Source organism: Sinocyclocheilus rhinocerous, unplaced genomic scaffold (genome assembly GCF_001515625.1).
Source record: "Sinocyclocheilus rhinocerous isolate Xijiao unplaced genomic scaffold, SAMN03320098_v1.1 scaffold2516, whole genome shotgun sequence".
Taxonomy (NCBI): Eukaryota; Metazoa; Chordata; class Actinopteri; order Cypriniformes; family Cyprinidae; genus Sinocyclocheilus; species Sinocyclocheilus rhinocerous.
In genome coordinates, this window is record NW_015639821.1 from 492482 (window position 1) to 508929 (window position 16448).

A 16448-nucleotide genomic window follows, 5' to 3' on the forward strand; every position below is an offset into this window, starting at 1 on the left:
TCAAATGGGACTGGCTTCTATGGTCAGATGAAACTAAAAAATGAGCTTTTTAGCAGCAAACACTCAAGATGGGTTTGGTGAACGGGCTGTGTATCACCAGCAAAGTCACGATACGATACGTATCACGATACAGAGGCCACGGTACGATACATATCCCGATACATGACTGCACTGAATTTCACCTCACACTGCTTACTATAGTGCCATTTCTAACTATTGGCAGAGCAGGCAGTTGACCTCTGCATTATGAAGGGCCTCCATAACTGTACCACAGTACAATATAGGTAATGGCCTATGTTTCATGTTTACATTGTGCACTCCCCACCAGGTACAATATTCTGATTGTTTGCGTCTTGTTTTTAAGCCCATAAATAGTAATGTGCTTGTTCAAATAAATTTATATTGTAATGTACTCATTCTAATATATAAAAAAAATCAATTACATTGCTGGTAGGTTATTATTGCTCAAATTAACACACTCTCTACGATAAAAAAAAAAAAATTAGAAGAGTTCTAAACTAACGCGCTGTCTTCACTGTATCTAACGCACACACGCTCAAGGCTGATTTAAGGCTGATTATACTCGACGCGTCCGCAAGTACGCGGCAAATATGACGTCATCGCGGTGTTGGCGGAAGTTCGCTTTGAGTGCGCGCGACGTCGTTTCGCGTGGCGGTGTGCACGACATTTTTTGTAACTTTCCGCGCAGCTCCGCTTCCGAAGATGCACGAGTTCAAAGTAGGGCTGAACAATTTTGGAAAATAATCAAATTGCAATTTTTTTTTTACCAATATTGCGATTGCGATTTAATATGCAATTATTTTTTTTAAAGCTCTTTATGTTCTGTATTATTGATCGCTAAACTGCAAGCTAAAACTAAAACCGGTGTTTTCAGAAAGCAAGCGCGTTTATCCGCAGTGGAGAGAGAGCGCATGCACGTTTGCCAGGTTGACAAAGATAAGTAGCACACTTAGCAGATATTTCCGTATTGCACAAGTGGGAAGCTCTGTTTCGGGTATTACGTCTCTTTATATCAGGCAACTCAGCTGTGTTCCTCTGCGGCCAGATTAAACCTTGTTGTAGCCTATATATATGCTCTATTCATTCTTTTTTAGAAGCCTAGCACTTTTCTACTCCATTTTAAACGTTATGAAAAATTTTAAACAAATTAAGCGTGGTCCACTGCTGCACACGTGCCACACTCGTATCGTAAAATCTCTGTGACGATACATCGTCGTATCGATATTTTGAACACAGCACTAAGATTCCCGTGATCGGCTGCTGTGCTTCCTGTCACTGAGACCGGCATGTTTAACATCAATCACATCTATTTAACCTACAGATTTTATTGATCACAGGATCGGGATCAGGAACGAGATTTAAAGGGATAGTTCAGCTAAAGAAGATCATTCTATCACCATTTGCTCTCCTTATGTCATTCCAAACATGAATGACCAAACACAATGATTAAAATCAGATTACATAAATACTTCTGTAACAGGATATTTAGGCCACTTGATGCGCATGAATTTAAGATGAACTGATTTATAAAGAGGAGTGCATTTAGGAACATTTCTTTGTGCATATGGACATTTTATAAATCATTCATAGGAATTTTTCGTACATTTAGAATCATTCTACACACGTCTGTAAATGAGGCAGTAGCAGATATAAACTCATATTTCAGACTGAGGAGATTCACACTTATTACACAACAGCACTGGTGAAATAAATCCTCAGTGTGTGTGTGTTGTGTAACACTGTGAGATCATATATAATCTGTTCTGTGTGGGAAACTAAGATGAGGACTACAGGTGGGCCGTAAGTCAACAATAACCATCATATTAACCATTAACTGTTAAATTAAACTCACTGTACATCAGTCATTGTGATGATTTTGCAACACTGTTCTGTTTGTTTGAGCAGCCACACATGTCAACTTCTGACTCAACCAATCATGTGAGTTTGGGGCGGGACTATCTGTTTGACTGACCAATGACAGACAGTGTGTTTGGAAACAGTCATTATTATTATTTTTGCAGGTGATTTTTCACATTTTTGAGTTCCTTGATGCTGTGTTTGCATGTCTGCACATTTGCAAATTACTGATCTAAAATATCAGGTAATTGGGGTTAGTGATCATCTGGGCTGTGTCTCGATCCACTCGTTCCCTGTGATGTGAATCACTATCGTTCAGGTAATAATAAAGGCCTCAGTCAGCTCAACAGTTACCCCTTTAGATATGTTTTTGTGATCTGATGATGATGTGACGTCTGTAGAGTTGAACTCATTTGTCTGATGAGCTGCTGGGTCGAATAATTAACTTATAAATAGATCATTTAATGTGCCATGACACTAAATCTAGGTGATTTATTAGAGAGATGTACTCAAATGTACATGACACTAAAAAACACACATACACAGATGTGAAATATGATGATGGTGATGATGAAGAGTAGGGTAGTGTTGCTCTTCTTGTTTTGTTACAGTAAATCAATCATAACAGAGCAACATGAGGACAGTGAAGGATCGATTAAAATGTGTTGTGACTGACACAACTCTTCTGCTTGTCTTTTTGATTTGTATTGTTCAGGATGGCAAATATGATGATTTTTAGACAAGACATTACAGGCAAAACCATTGTAATTTTTGAAGTTTTTGTCCGTTTTGCTTTCATAACGTGTCATTTTCAGAATAGTAGAAAGCAAATATCCAAAATACACCTTTGAGTGTTTCTCAGTGGTGGGTGAAGTACCTAAAAGCCACACTTAAGTAAAAGTACAGATATCTTACCAGAAAATAACTTTGGTAGAAAAAGTCAGTTTAGAATATACACGTTTACTTACATGTACTTACAGTGTACCTACATAAGAAAGTTCTGGTAATACAAGGTAACTACATGGGGTAGGGTTAGGTTTAGGGGTAGGTTCAGGGTTAGTATCTAGTTATTACATAGTTATTGTAATTACTATAAGAAGTACATAGTATGTGCATGAGGAACAGCACTGTAAAATAAAGTGCTTCCTCATTCACACTGCTTTATATGATATTTTATTCCTAAAAACATGGTAAAAAAAAAAAAAATTTCTGATTTATTGAGTGATTCTGTTTTGGTAGTGTATGCAAATTACTGCATATTTAATTAGATAATGATTCATTTGCATATTTAAACATAACATGTTTCAGAAAACTTGTAATTCAAAATAATTTTCTTAATGTGCTGTGATTAATCAGCTGGGGAAAATATGGTGATATTGATTACATTTTTTACCCTGTGCGCCTGTGGTGTCTTGTCTTAAAGAAACGTGCAGCACATAATATTCTTCCTGAAGTTTTTAAGCTAGTCATCACTAGGGGTTGCACCGACTAGTCGACTAATCGACTTCAATGCTCTGCCATGACGCTTTAAGCTTGACGTCAACTAGTCGCTGGTCCTATAGAGGGCGCAACAGGATAAGAAATCTTTGAAGGACTTCCACATTTACGCTCTGTTTCCAAACAGTTCAAATGACAAATAAATGCATACTCTGAAAGCGCTCCACAAGACGTGTGATTATATTACTGGATGCTCGAAATTGAACAGGAGAATGCATGTTTTAAACAGCTTATTCTGTTATAGGAGCAACAGCCATGTGGGCAGCGCTGTGTCATATGCCATAGCTGTGCACAAGCTGTTTATCACAGCTCCAGACTTATTTGTTCATTAATGACATCATCAGCGACTAGTCGACTTCGACTCGACTTTCATCACATAAAAGTCGACTTCAAAAAATCAGAAGTTGTTCAACCCCTAGTCATCACCTGTTAATATATAATAGACAGTTTTGCACAGACAGTTTGTCAGGGTTAGTACGTGAGTGATCACACTAGCCTAAATGTTTAAGTGTTAAGGCTTGTTCTCACCAAGAACGATAACTATATGAGCATTCACACCAGCGGACGATAATGTTCTGTTTATTATTAATTTACTGTGGTTTTGTGGTCTCTCGCTCTAAATGCTCGAGCTCTTTAAAGTCAGATGGATTCTGGTTGGCAGACAGTGTTTTTATAGTTTATCAGCTGGGAAAAAAATCAAAAAGTGGTTCCAACGATACTGTTATACTTATAGCTTTACAGAAAATGCATGTTTCAAATATGACATCAATAGTGCAGACGATTGATGTGATTTTTGCTGCATGATTTTTGCTATATTCTCTTCTTTGTCAGGGCTGTTTTCCTTTCTTCATTTAGTCAGGCTATGCGTCACGTGGGCTGAGCGGCCTGAAATTCATCTGTTAAAAATGTGCTAAATGTGCCGCTTTTGATGTCAGTTTACTTCAGTTTTACACAATAGCTTAGCATAAATAAGAAAACATTCAAGTTTAAAATGTTAATATCTCAGTTGCTATGGTTGCAGGTGTTTTATCAATGCCATTGTGGGAATAGAATCAGAAAGTGACTTTGTCCGTACAGAAGGTCCGATAGTAAATATGGCTGTCAATCACGAACACCCGCTGTGAATGTGGCTGTTGATCGCCGCTCGTTCCTCTCGTGTGGAATCTGAAGCCCGTCTGACCTTTCGTGACCCCTGAACACACACACACACTGAAGGTAAATGCAGTGCAACTCTGTGACGTTAGTGTAAGTTTTTCATGAGTTTTACAGTCACGTGGGCTGAGCGGCCTGAAATTCATCTGCTAAAAATGTGCTAAATGTGCCGCTTTTGATGTCAGTTTACTTCAGTTTTACACAATAGCTTAGCATAAATAAGAAAACATTAAAGTTTAAAATGTTAATATCTCAGTTGCTATGGTTGCAGGTGTTTTATCAATGCCATTGTGGGAATAGAATCAGAAAGTGACTTTGTCCGTACAGAAGGTCCGATAGTAAATATGGCTGTCAATCACGAACACCCGCTGTGAATGTGGCTGTTGATCGCCGCTCGTTCCTCTCGTGTGGAATCTGAAGCCCGTCTGACCTTTCGTGACCCCTGAACACACACACACACTGAAGGTAAATGCAGTGCAACTCTGTGACGTTAGTGTAAGTTTTTCATGAGTTTTACACACATGCGCGTGTGTGTGTGTGTGTGTGTGTGTGTGTGTTGAGTTTTACAGCTCCCCATTGGCAGAATGAAACCAACACTTTGCTTCCATTTTTGGGTGTTTTTCTTTGTGGCCGAGCGCTGTTCTCATCTGCAAATCCGTCTCCGTCTCTCGTTTCTCCTGATGTGTTTCCCTGCTGCTCTTCATTTCACTGGGAGAATGTTGTGCGTTTCTGTTGATCTGTAAAATAAAGACATAAACACACATGCTTTGAGACATTAAACGTTTATTTTTCCACTATTAGACTATTCGGTGTAATTTCAGTGTCTTATTACATTTTGTCTTATGAGTATTTTGGGTTATTCTCAACTTTATTGTGTGTAATCATTAGCAAGCAGTGAACATTAAACTAAAATGACTTTAATGCAGTTAGTTCTGTTGCTGTGTGAATCATGTAGCAGTCATATTCCTAAATTTGTTTAGACATGCACTTATTTTGTGTTTACTGCAGTTTGTAGTTAGTTCCTCTAAATGTTTGCTTCTCTGTCATTTCTGCTTTTCAGGACACTTTCACTTCTGTGCTTTATACGACAGATTCAGTTTCAAACTGAACAATGAATTCGATTTTTATATTTACTGAAAATGTGTTGTTTACGTGAGGGTGTTGCTAAGTGATTGCTAAGGAGTTCTGAGAGGTTTAGGCCTATAGCACATTTAAGAAAATTTTTTATACTTTTTTTTTTATAATTTAGCATGATTCCAAACTGCTTCTATGCAGTTGCAAGGATGTTTAGGCTGTTGCTGTGCAGTTACTAAGGTGTTCTGGGTGTTTTAGATGGTTGCTGTGAAGTTGCTAGAGTGTTTTAGTCAGTTGATATGCAGTTACTAGGGTGTTCTCTGGCAGCTGCCTAAAGAAGTTGCTAGGGTGTTCTGATTTTTATGTTTTTAAATGTTTTTTTTATGTTAGGGTGTTATTAATGTTTTTAGGCTGTTACTATGCAGTTAGGGTGTTCTGAGTGATTTAGGCAGTTGCTATGTAGTTGCTAAGGTCTTCTGGATGTTTTAGGCTGTTGCTAGTGTGTTCTGAGTGGCCGTTGCCAAGCAGTTACTAAGGGGTTGCAAGTATTATTTCAAAGTCTGGGATTTTGTTCCGCTGTTTTCTGGTCCAGCAGGTGAAAATGGTGCATTTGATCACTTCATAAACAGCACGCATGATCTGAGCAATCATTCAGGTCTGAGCTCAAACACTAAAGCACTCTTTGTGCTAGGGCTGTGCGATTTGGGGGAAAATATCAAATTGCGATTTTTTTTGACAGATATTGCGATTGCGATTTGATTTGCGATTTTAAATTTGGAAAGTCAAGCTTCAGCTCAATATTGTCAATAATGTGCAGCACAGTATGGGTAGGTGCGCTCACTCTATTGGTTAGTAAGACTGCAACTCAAGGCTGGCAGTCATGCATATGCTCTGGAACAGAGTAATATCGCGTCCACATCGCAGGCTTTGCGATTAGGAAATCGCAACGTCTCAAATCGCGATTTCGATTAGATTTCGATTAATCGCACAGCCCTACTTTGTGCTAGCACTAGTACTAGTGATGATGATTGACTCGGTACGTAACTAAACCACACTGACTCAAATGAATGTCTCATTTTGTCTCTTTCTCTCTGTCTCTAGCCCAGCGTGTTGATCGTCAGTTATATCGAGTCTGGGAAAGCAGCCGCACAGTTCGGCTTCTATCAGCAGGTGGAATGGAAGCCCGACGACTCCATGATCGCAGTGGCGGTGAGTAAAACATTTCTGTCTCTCATGTGAGTGCGGTTAATGAGGAGGTGACCCATCTGTCTGTTATGTAGCGAGAACTTGTGCCATCCAGCAGGTGCCACCATGATGCCAAACTGTTGCTATGCAGTTGATAAGGTGATGCAAATGTTTTTAGGCTATTGCTATGCAGTTGCTAGGGTGTTATGTGTGTTTTAGGCTGTTGCTATGTAGTTGCTAGGGTGTACTGAGTGTTTTTGGCCATTGCTATGCAGTTACTAGGGTGTTCTGAGTGTCTTAGGCTGTTGCTAGGTAGTTGCTAGGGTGTTCTGAGTGTCTTAGGGTGTTGCTAGGTAGTTGCTAGGGTGTTCTGAGTGTCTTAGGGTGTTGCTAGGTAGCTGCTAGGGTGTTTTAGGTGCTTGCTATGCAGTTGCAAGGGTGTTGCTATGCAGTTGCTAGGGTGTTCTGAGTGATTTAGTCCTTCAGTCTTTCCAACTAGTCCCTCAGAAAAGTCATGTAGCTGACTTTCAAAATATGTAGTTTTACACGCCTCTAGTCTTTTGTGTGGAGTTTGATCGATTGATTGTAACTACGTTTCTTCAACCACAAATGTTCCCTGAAAGTTCTCCATGCTGGCAGAATAGCATTAATCTCAGCGCTTAACAGGCCTAGCGAGTCGCCCACATTAGTGGTATTTTAAGGCATTATGTGTGAGGGCTGTTCCAGAAGTTAGGCATAATTACTCCAGTCACACGTGTCCTTCACAGACGAGACGATTGTTGAAATGTTAATGTGTCCGTCACTGCATATAGTGAACAAAACAAGCGCTGCCGTTTCTCTTTTGTTTGGCTGATAATTGCTGTCATTCTGCTGTATGAATGCAGACACACAGACCGAGACGAGGAGAGATGGCTCCACGTTTGACTCTTTGCATGCTCACGTCTGTCAGTCACGTTCATTACAGTACGGTACTGTGATTTGATTTCCTTTTATTGATCCATCACAGCATCCTCTAAAATCTGGAAGCCCTTTCTGGATTTGGCTGATTAACCCTTTCCACCATCTAGGGCTGGACAATAATTCAATATCAATATGTATCGCGATATAATTTTTTTCAATAACGGTGATATGATTTTTAAACACATTTCCGATATTTCGATATACATTACCAGTTTCCCATACATTGATTTATTTGTGCCGTTTGACTTCGTTGAATAAACATGAGCACTGCACGTTTCAAAATCAAAAAATGTCGCGGGTGTTTTATATAAATGTATCTGTGAAGGGAACCGACTGTCTTCAGAAAAGTTTCGATGGCATTTTCATTTGATCTGATAAAGAAGCGTTCATGAGCGGAGCTGCTTTGATTACAGCCATTACTGGAGAAACAGCTAGTTTTATCACTCTAAAAGCGCCTCCTGCTAGCAGAGCATGAGTTTTCATTTTAAATAAGCCCGTCTCCAGCAACATTTCCAGTTTTTGTTGTTGTTAAATTTTTTTGTTTTCTGCAGCGACTCTAAAAGTAAGAAACTGCATAAAGAAATGGTCATTTCTGGTTTTTATGACATATTAATCACATTTTCATACAAAACTTGTATGAAAATGTGTTTTTTTTTTTGTTTAATGCAGAAAAATCACATATAATCATATCAAGTCACATTATGCACACATTTTAAAGATTTTTTTATATCATCATCTTCATCTTTATATATATATAGTTTTTTTAGAGATGCACCGATTGCAATTTTCTTGGCCGATTCCGATTTTTCGTTAGTGTGACCTGCTGATACCGATTTTTGCCGATTCCGATTTTCTTTCCAAGAACTATAATTGACAGCATACACAAACAAAAATTTACTTTTCTTCAACGCAAAGTTTTATTTTCATTAAAAAAAACACAAGTAAAAAGTCAGTAATAAAATAAGAACAAATAAAAAAATTGCAAACAACAGCACAAATATAAATGCAATAGAATAATGAGAGCTATGAAACTAAGTTTTTCAGGTTAAGTAAGTTTTTATTCACGTAAGAAATACTACAGAAGTTAAGGTAATCAAATGTAAAGTAACACATCCAGTGTAATTTCTGTAGTCTTCATTGTAAAAATTAAATACAGATTATCTGTGCTGGACAGTATGTGTTAGTGATTTTGGACTTGTTAGGAGATGAAGTTTTGTTCAGTGACAGTTGAATCGGATAAGTGTTGTTTTGGTTGATGATGTGCTCCGTCCCATCGGTCAGATCTGAGGACTCTTGTTTGGTTTCTGCAGGGGAATGAGGCATCGCTGTGATGACAATCTGACCTAACGACACGCTTAAATCAAACCTGTGTTTCTGCCGTCTGGATTATTTACAGCAGTTATTTCTGGGACTGAAACACACTCATTTGATTGTGAAACGAGTCTGACAGTAAACAGTGCAATAGCTGGAATGTAAAACTTGTAATGCCATGTTTCTGTATTTATTTGTGTTTTTGACTCGTTTGTCAGATTGGAGTTTGTTTGCAAACGGCCTCGTTACAGGGCCGAAACACATCAGCAGCTCTGTGTTAAGAGAGGAAGTCAGAATCATGCAGCGGCTTGATGACGAATGTAAATCTGCTGCTAGTGTGCTGCTCAAATCGGAGCTGGTTCATTCTCACCACATCAACAGCCTGAGAATCGCTGACTTGAGCCTTTTCACTGTGTTTTGACGCTTTTATCGTCCTGTCTGTATGTAAATGTGCAGATCGCTGAACCTGGTGCCTTCCTAAAAACCACAAACACTTGTTATGATTATCTAAACATGACACGGTGCATTTTTTAAAATATAAAAATCGCTGTAATGTACAGCTTCAGGGTTGTTGCTTTATTTTATAAAATGCTCCTTTATTTCATAACCCCCCATTTAAGATTTTTAGAATTGTGGTTTCATTTATTTTTTATTGTAGTTTATTTTATTTATTTAAAAAATACTTAAATTGTGAAGGATTTACAGTATGTGTAAAATTTATGCAGATTTTTTTTAGTAATGAATGGTAATGTTTTTATTAATGTGAATCTAGCATAGAGTAATTGAACATAGAGTGAGAGATTCACCCATATATTGTGTTCAGCCATTTATTTCAATCTAAAATAAAACATATTTAAGAAAATATAATAATAATAATAAAAACAATAATAATTATAATTATACAATAATAATAATAATTTATTATTATTATTATTTTATATTACATTACAACTGTAAAATTACAGTATTTATATTTACTATATTTATGGCCGTCTTAATTTCTTAATTTTGAAAACATTTTGATTGAAAGTTTTTTAAAAATGTATTTATTTATTTTTATACAAAGAAAGTCACTGGGGTCCAGTGTTGTTTGGTTTCCAGCCTTCTTCACAAAATCTTTTGTGTTCCACTGAAGAAAGAAAGTCATGGCGCTTTGATGACTGCGCGTCTCTTCTCAAGGTTGTCACGCATGCATTGATGTATGGATCTGGTGCAGACTCTTTTGAGTTGACAAACAGTAACTTTTTTTCTCTTATCTAAAGGAAACATGACTGATGAAATTGTGAAACCTGTGTGAAATTGCTCGATGTTAGAGGGCTGTACGCTGGAGGGAATTATTTCAATGCGTTTCTCCTGCCATGACAGGTGACTGAAGACAATAATCAGAATTCATATGACGCTTGGAAACGATCCATTATCCTGTGTATACGTAATGGATCAGATCCGCTGCTGGTCCGGTTCACTCCTGTAATCATCCTTCAGCAAACAAGCGGTTCAGGACACGCAAATGAGATGCAGTTAAACATGGCAGCGTTGTGTAGAAACACTGGAGACTGCTGTGTTAAAGTCTGCTCGCAGAGGGTTACCTCCACTAAATGCTAAATCTGAATCCTTTTACAATGATGCAAGGTTTTCCCCCCCTCTACCATAGGGTATTTTAAATTTTATTTTTTTTTATTTTAGAGGTTTATTCTAAATTTTGTTTTATTCTAGATTTATTTTCATTTTAGGTTTATTTTATTTTAGATTTTATTACATTTTTATTCTATATTTATTTTTTAGATTTTATTTTATTTTTATGTTTAGATTTATTTTGTAATATAGATTTTATTCATTATTTTAGTTTTTTTTTATTCTAAATTTATTTTATTTGAGATTTTATTTATTTTATTCTAGAATTTTATTTTTATGTAATTTTGAATTTTATTTTTAGCTATTTATTACTTATATTTTTATTATTCATTATTTATTGTGTTTGTTTTTTTTATTGTTTTTTAGTTTTTTTCAGTGAAATTAAAAACTGATATTTATGGTTTTGTCTGGAGTATTCAGAATCTGTACTCCACACATTGGTGTGTTGATATTGTTTGTGTTTGATGTAAAGTGATATGTAAAGCACAGGTGTGCAAATGTTTCTCTGCTCTTCTGATGACAATTCAAATCATGTTCAGTGTAAACTGATGCATCGGCCGGCGTCTCTCGTCGTGTTTTACGTTGCGTGAAGGTTTTCTTCAGCTGTGTTCTGGAATGCTGCCGTTTGTACAGTGACTTCCTTGCGATTCCTCCGTCGCTGAGCAACCAGCTGTAACAGGAAGGAGTGACATTCCGAGAGGCTTTGTGTGAGTTTCTGGCTCACGTTTGGCTCTTAGTGAGCTGTCTTAATATCTGCTCCCTACATAGGCAGCTCACTTCTTAGGGGACCTTTACACAGAGTGTACCCATATAGCAAAAAAAACATTTGTAAGTATATTTTTAAAATTTGCATCAAAATATTGCCAAAAATGTAGCACTAGTATAGACATTCAAATGTATTTATATTTTTTCGATAAGTTTATTTACATGCACTATAAAAAAAATTAAGTTTTAGAAAAGATAAGATTATTGGAGTACGTTTTAGAAAGAAACTCCAATTTTAGCCTTTCGACTTAAAAAATTCATGTTTAACTCAATGTGTTGCTGCTGTTTCTTTTTAATTCTTTGTGAAATTTACTAGCGATTTCTGAAATAAAATAATTTCATATATATATTTTGGACAATTATATTTTTAAATATATTTTTAAAAAAGTAAAAAAAAAATTATCATTGAAGCACATTTTTTAATATACTTTGTGATTTGTAGCAATTAAAAAAAAGATACATTTGAAACACTTTTTTGTTTTAAGCCATGCTGTTTATAAAAAAAATTTTTTTTAGCATATATTCCACATATTTTTTGCGTTTGGCTGTTGTTGCATTTTGTTTCTTAAAGGGGTCATATGATGCGATTTCATTTTTTCCTTTCTCTTTGGAGTGTTACAAGTGCTCCCGTATCAGATGTGTGTCTTCGGTTGCTGCTGGGTGTGTTTAGAGTTGAGTCTGATCTCAGAGCAGTTTGCAGCCGTTCACAGGTTCAGTCGTATGCAGATCTGATGTGTGTCTGATCATCTCTCTGTTCGGCTTCAACAGCAGCTACTCGTTCTTACTTGACTGGTTGTCCAAAAAAAGTTGTCAGCAAGTCAATGTTAAAGTCAACATGGGATGTGTAAAATTCAAATGGCTTTTAAATGTTTCCCTTTTTTGCATTCATGTGATTCGTAATAGCTATTACAGGTTACTGAGCTACTAGTCATGTGATCCACAACTAATCAACACAGGCCTAAAGCATTAACCAGTGTTATTAGTATCATTTTTGTTAACATTGTGAATTAGATTGTATTTTCACTTTAATTTTAGTATTTTTGAAAAATATTTTATTTTAAATATATATATATATATTTTTAAATTTTTTATTCATTTATTTTTTTAGTTTTAGTTTTTACTTTTTCAAATGAAAATAAATGAAAATAATACGTTGCATTATCATCTTTATTTCAATTAACAAAAAATGTTTTAATAGTTTTAGTTAATAGTAATAACACAGTTACATTATTATTCTAAGAAATAATTTTAGACCTAATTTGAAACGATTCATTTAGGAAGTGAGTTATCTGAACGATTCAGTTGATTATTAAGAAGATTCATTATAAAGAACCAATTCAGTGAAGCGGTTTGTTCAAAACCTAGACCGAGTGTTGCACTGCATGCTTGTTTTGCTTCAGTGAATCATTTCTTTCAGTCATTCCACGAAACGAACCATCTGAACGAAGCGATTCACTAAAATCCGTCAGACGTCTCGACCCAACGCAACGCAGACGGAATGCATCACTTCCTCTTTTTCACTGCTGCCCGTCTGTTCTGAACAGAGTAAAGCGGCATTCAGGAGGAAGAGCGGCGCGTCTAAAGAAAGCGCTGCGGCCCGCCTGAAGAGTGTTTGAGGGGATTCTGGGAGTTTTGGCTGCGTCTCGCTCCAGCTGTGGAAAACAATCTGTTCTGGGTGCTGAACTCTACAGGAAGTTCATCTCTCTCTCTCTCTCTCTCTCTCTCTCTCTCTCTCTCTCTGCTTCCACATTCTTCACTGCGTCTCCTTCCAGTTTTCCCTTCATCTGTCCTTCCAGAAGCTCTCGCTCTCAGCCTTTTCCACTTGTTTTGAACCCCTCAGTCTTTCCACGTGTGTCTGAAGTATTTTGAGTCCTCTTAGCCACGTGTACGGCTGAACATAAAGAGACCAGCTTTTCTTAAGTTGTCTCAAGAAAACAAGTCATATACATAGTACATTTACAAGTACATATTTGCTATATAGTCTCTGCTGCTCACCGAAACTGCATTCATTTGATCAAAAATACAGTAAAAATTGTGAAATATTATTACAATGTAAAACAGCTGTTTTCTATGTGAATATCTGTTAAACTGTAATTTATTTCTGTGATGCGGAGCTGAATTTTCAGCATCATTACTCCAGTCTTCAGTGTCACATGATCTTCAGAAATCATTCTAATATGCTGATTTGCTGCTCAAGAAACATTTCTGGTTATTATCAGTGTTGAAAACAGTCGTGCTGCACAGTATTTTTGTGGAAACCGTGATGCATTTTATTTTACCGGATTCTTTGGTGAATAGAAAGCTCAAAAGAACAGCATTTATTGGAAACAAATCTTTTGTAACATTATAAATGTCTTTACTTTTCAACAATTTAATGCTTCCTTGCTGATAGTTTGTTCATCATTAGTCTTGTGTTGAATGGTGCATTGTAAATGTTCTTGATTTCCATCTGGATCTGTAGGCGTCATCTTTATTTCTGTCGTTCTTTCAGATGTCAGTGTTCATAATGAGTGTTTCGCAGTTTTTCCTTCCATTTTTTTGCATGCGGTCGTCATGGTGACGGCTTTTCCATTCTGTTCCTCTGAAGTGTTTTGACCGTTTTTGGCATTGCTCTGAGTACAATTCTTGACATTTACTGTGTCAAACAGCAGTCTGAGTGCCGCTTCAGCACTGAAACACAGAGCGCGTGTGCTTTACCCTTCAGCCCTGTTGAACCTGTCTCGTGTTTTAACTTGTGTAGTTTGGTTGATGAGCATCACACCACCTGTTCATGTTTCATCCGTTTAATTTGAGTAGATGAATTTGTGCCGAATACTGTAGAGTTTAATTGGATACACAACCTTTGACGTCAGTGTGTTTCACCTCCGTTATCTGTTTATTGTGCTGTCCTAATAAACTATTCACGTTATATATGGTCACTTGTTTGATTATTGACATTTAGCATTCCATTTCCTTGCTGTCTGGTTGAGAAGCGCTACTCTAGAGCAGTAGATCAGTCAAGAGCGCTACTTCATCAATCTGAGAGGAGAAAGCGTGCAGTTCTTGTGTGAATGTGTGTGTGTGTGTGTGTGTGTGTCCTGCATCAATTAAACAGTGTGTGTTACTCTACACCTCTGACACCTGATCACCTTCATCAATGATCTCTCTCTCTCTCCAGGCTGCGAATGGTTACGTCCTGCTGTTCGACATCATCGGAGGCACTGATGAGAAGTACCTGTACGAGCCCGTCTATCCCAAGTGAGTGACCCTTGACCTTTCCTCTTTTAGCTTCAGCAGATCCACCCGCCCCAGCATCACTTCCTCTTCCTGTTCCTCAGTCATGTTGTCATTGTTCTTTCTCCTGTTGATGTTCCTCTTGAGTGTAGAGAGTGTACGGTAGATGGATGCTCTGGAGAAGAAGAGTGACCGCCATGTTTTGTTTTGGTTTTATGCATTTATTTTTTTTCTAGAACTCCACATGGCTGCCAAAACAAAAATATCAAAAACAAAATCATGATGCATCGTGAGGTTTGATGCTGTTTGAACGACGGAATCCGACTCTGGAAAATGTTCTCCTTCTCTAGAACCATGAGCTCATGTGACGTTTCTCTAAGCAGAACATGTATTTGTCGACTTTCCTGCAAAGACATGTCCACACTCACAATCACACACAATCACACACACACACACCTGTAGCCCACAGCGGTTTAGTGACACACACACACACACTGACCTCGATTAGACTCTGAAATTACAAAACACCCCCCCACACACACACGCATTTGCTCACACACACCTGTAGCCCACAGCGGTTTGGTGACACACACACACACACACTGACCTTGATTAGACTCTGAAATTCCAAACCACACACACACACACACACACACAGAGTCAGAGCTGCTGAGAGCTGCGTTCAGGTCGATGTTTGTCATGTCAGGACGTGTCTGACACACATTCTGTCTGTCTCTTTGTGTGTCGATGTGCTCATGTTTGCAGGTTTCCTGTAATCATCTGCCAATAAGAATGAGTTGGGAATGATTATGAGTGTTTATAATGGTGTGTGTAATGGAGCATTATGAACTCTCAGACTAAACTGATTATGTTGTTCTTCCCCGTGTGTGTGTGTGTGCGTACGTGTGTGTATGTTTTAGGAGCAGTGCTCGTGTTAAGGTGACTCCGGGTTATAAAGAGGAACAGTGCGCTCCAGCTCTGACCTTAGAGATGAAGAAACCCGTCGACCTGGAGGCTCCAATCAGCTGGTACATAAATACACACACACACTCGGAATGATCCAAAGAGCATTTTGAGCTTCAGTGGAAAAAAAAAGCATTTGACCATCTGTACAAAGTGTCACATGATCCGTCTCAGTCCCAGAGAAATCTGAAGCACAATCTGAAGATTTTGTTTTGACACACACACACACACGTTTGTTTTTGTGAATTGTGGGGACATTCCATAGGCGTAATGAGGAAACTTTGTGAATTTTTACTTTCTCAAAAAAAACTCACCCTGTATGATGTATAAGCGTTTTGAAAAATGGGGACATGGGGTAATGTCCTCATAAGTCACCTTTTCCTTGTAATACCTGTCAAACCCATGTCATTATACAAACTTGTGTCCTCATATGTCACAAAAACGCACACACACGTCTATATATCTGTGTAATAATAAGTGTAATAAGTGTGTCCAGTGTCATTTTAGTATCATTTTAGTAACATACTGTTTAAAGCTTTTAATTAATATTTTGAATTCTTTTATTTTAATTTTAGTTAAGTAATTTTGTATTTTTTTTAATTAGTATATATAAAATAAAATAAAATGTGTATTTCAGTATTTTATGTCTGTCTATTAGAGGTCTGCACGGGCTTTAAAGTGAAGTCCGAACCCGGCCCGTACCCGAGATTGTCTGACCTGACCTGACCCGAGCGGCACAGTTAAATTTAGAGCCCGAACCCGAAATCTTTTTTTTTTTTTTTTTCTCCCAACTCAAATAGTCAATAATAAAAAAAAAT

At 37.4% G+C, this 16448-nt stretch overlaps 1 protein-coding gene across 1 annotated transcript in view; it reads left to right on the forward strand.

Annotated features, from left to right (window-relative positions):
- The window catches only part of LOC107752181 (RAB6A-GEF complex partner protein 1-like), a 32531-nt gene that overhangs the window by 8588 nt on the left and 7495 nt on the right, over positions 1 to 16448 (forward strand). Inside the window, exons 2-4 of the mRNA XM_016568075.1 lie at positions 6703 to 6810; positions 14612 to 14691; positions 15588 to 15695. Of these exons, the coding sequence (XP_016423561.1) occupies positions 6703 to 6810; positions 14612 to 14691; positions 15588 to 15695 (296 nt within the window). The remainder of the gene's footprint in view (positions 1 to 6702; positions 6811 to 14611; positions 14692 to 15587; positions 15696 to 16448) is intronic.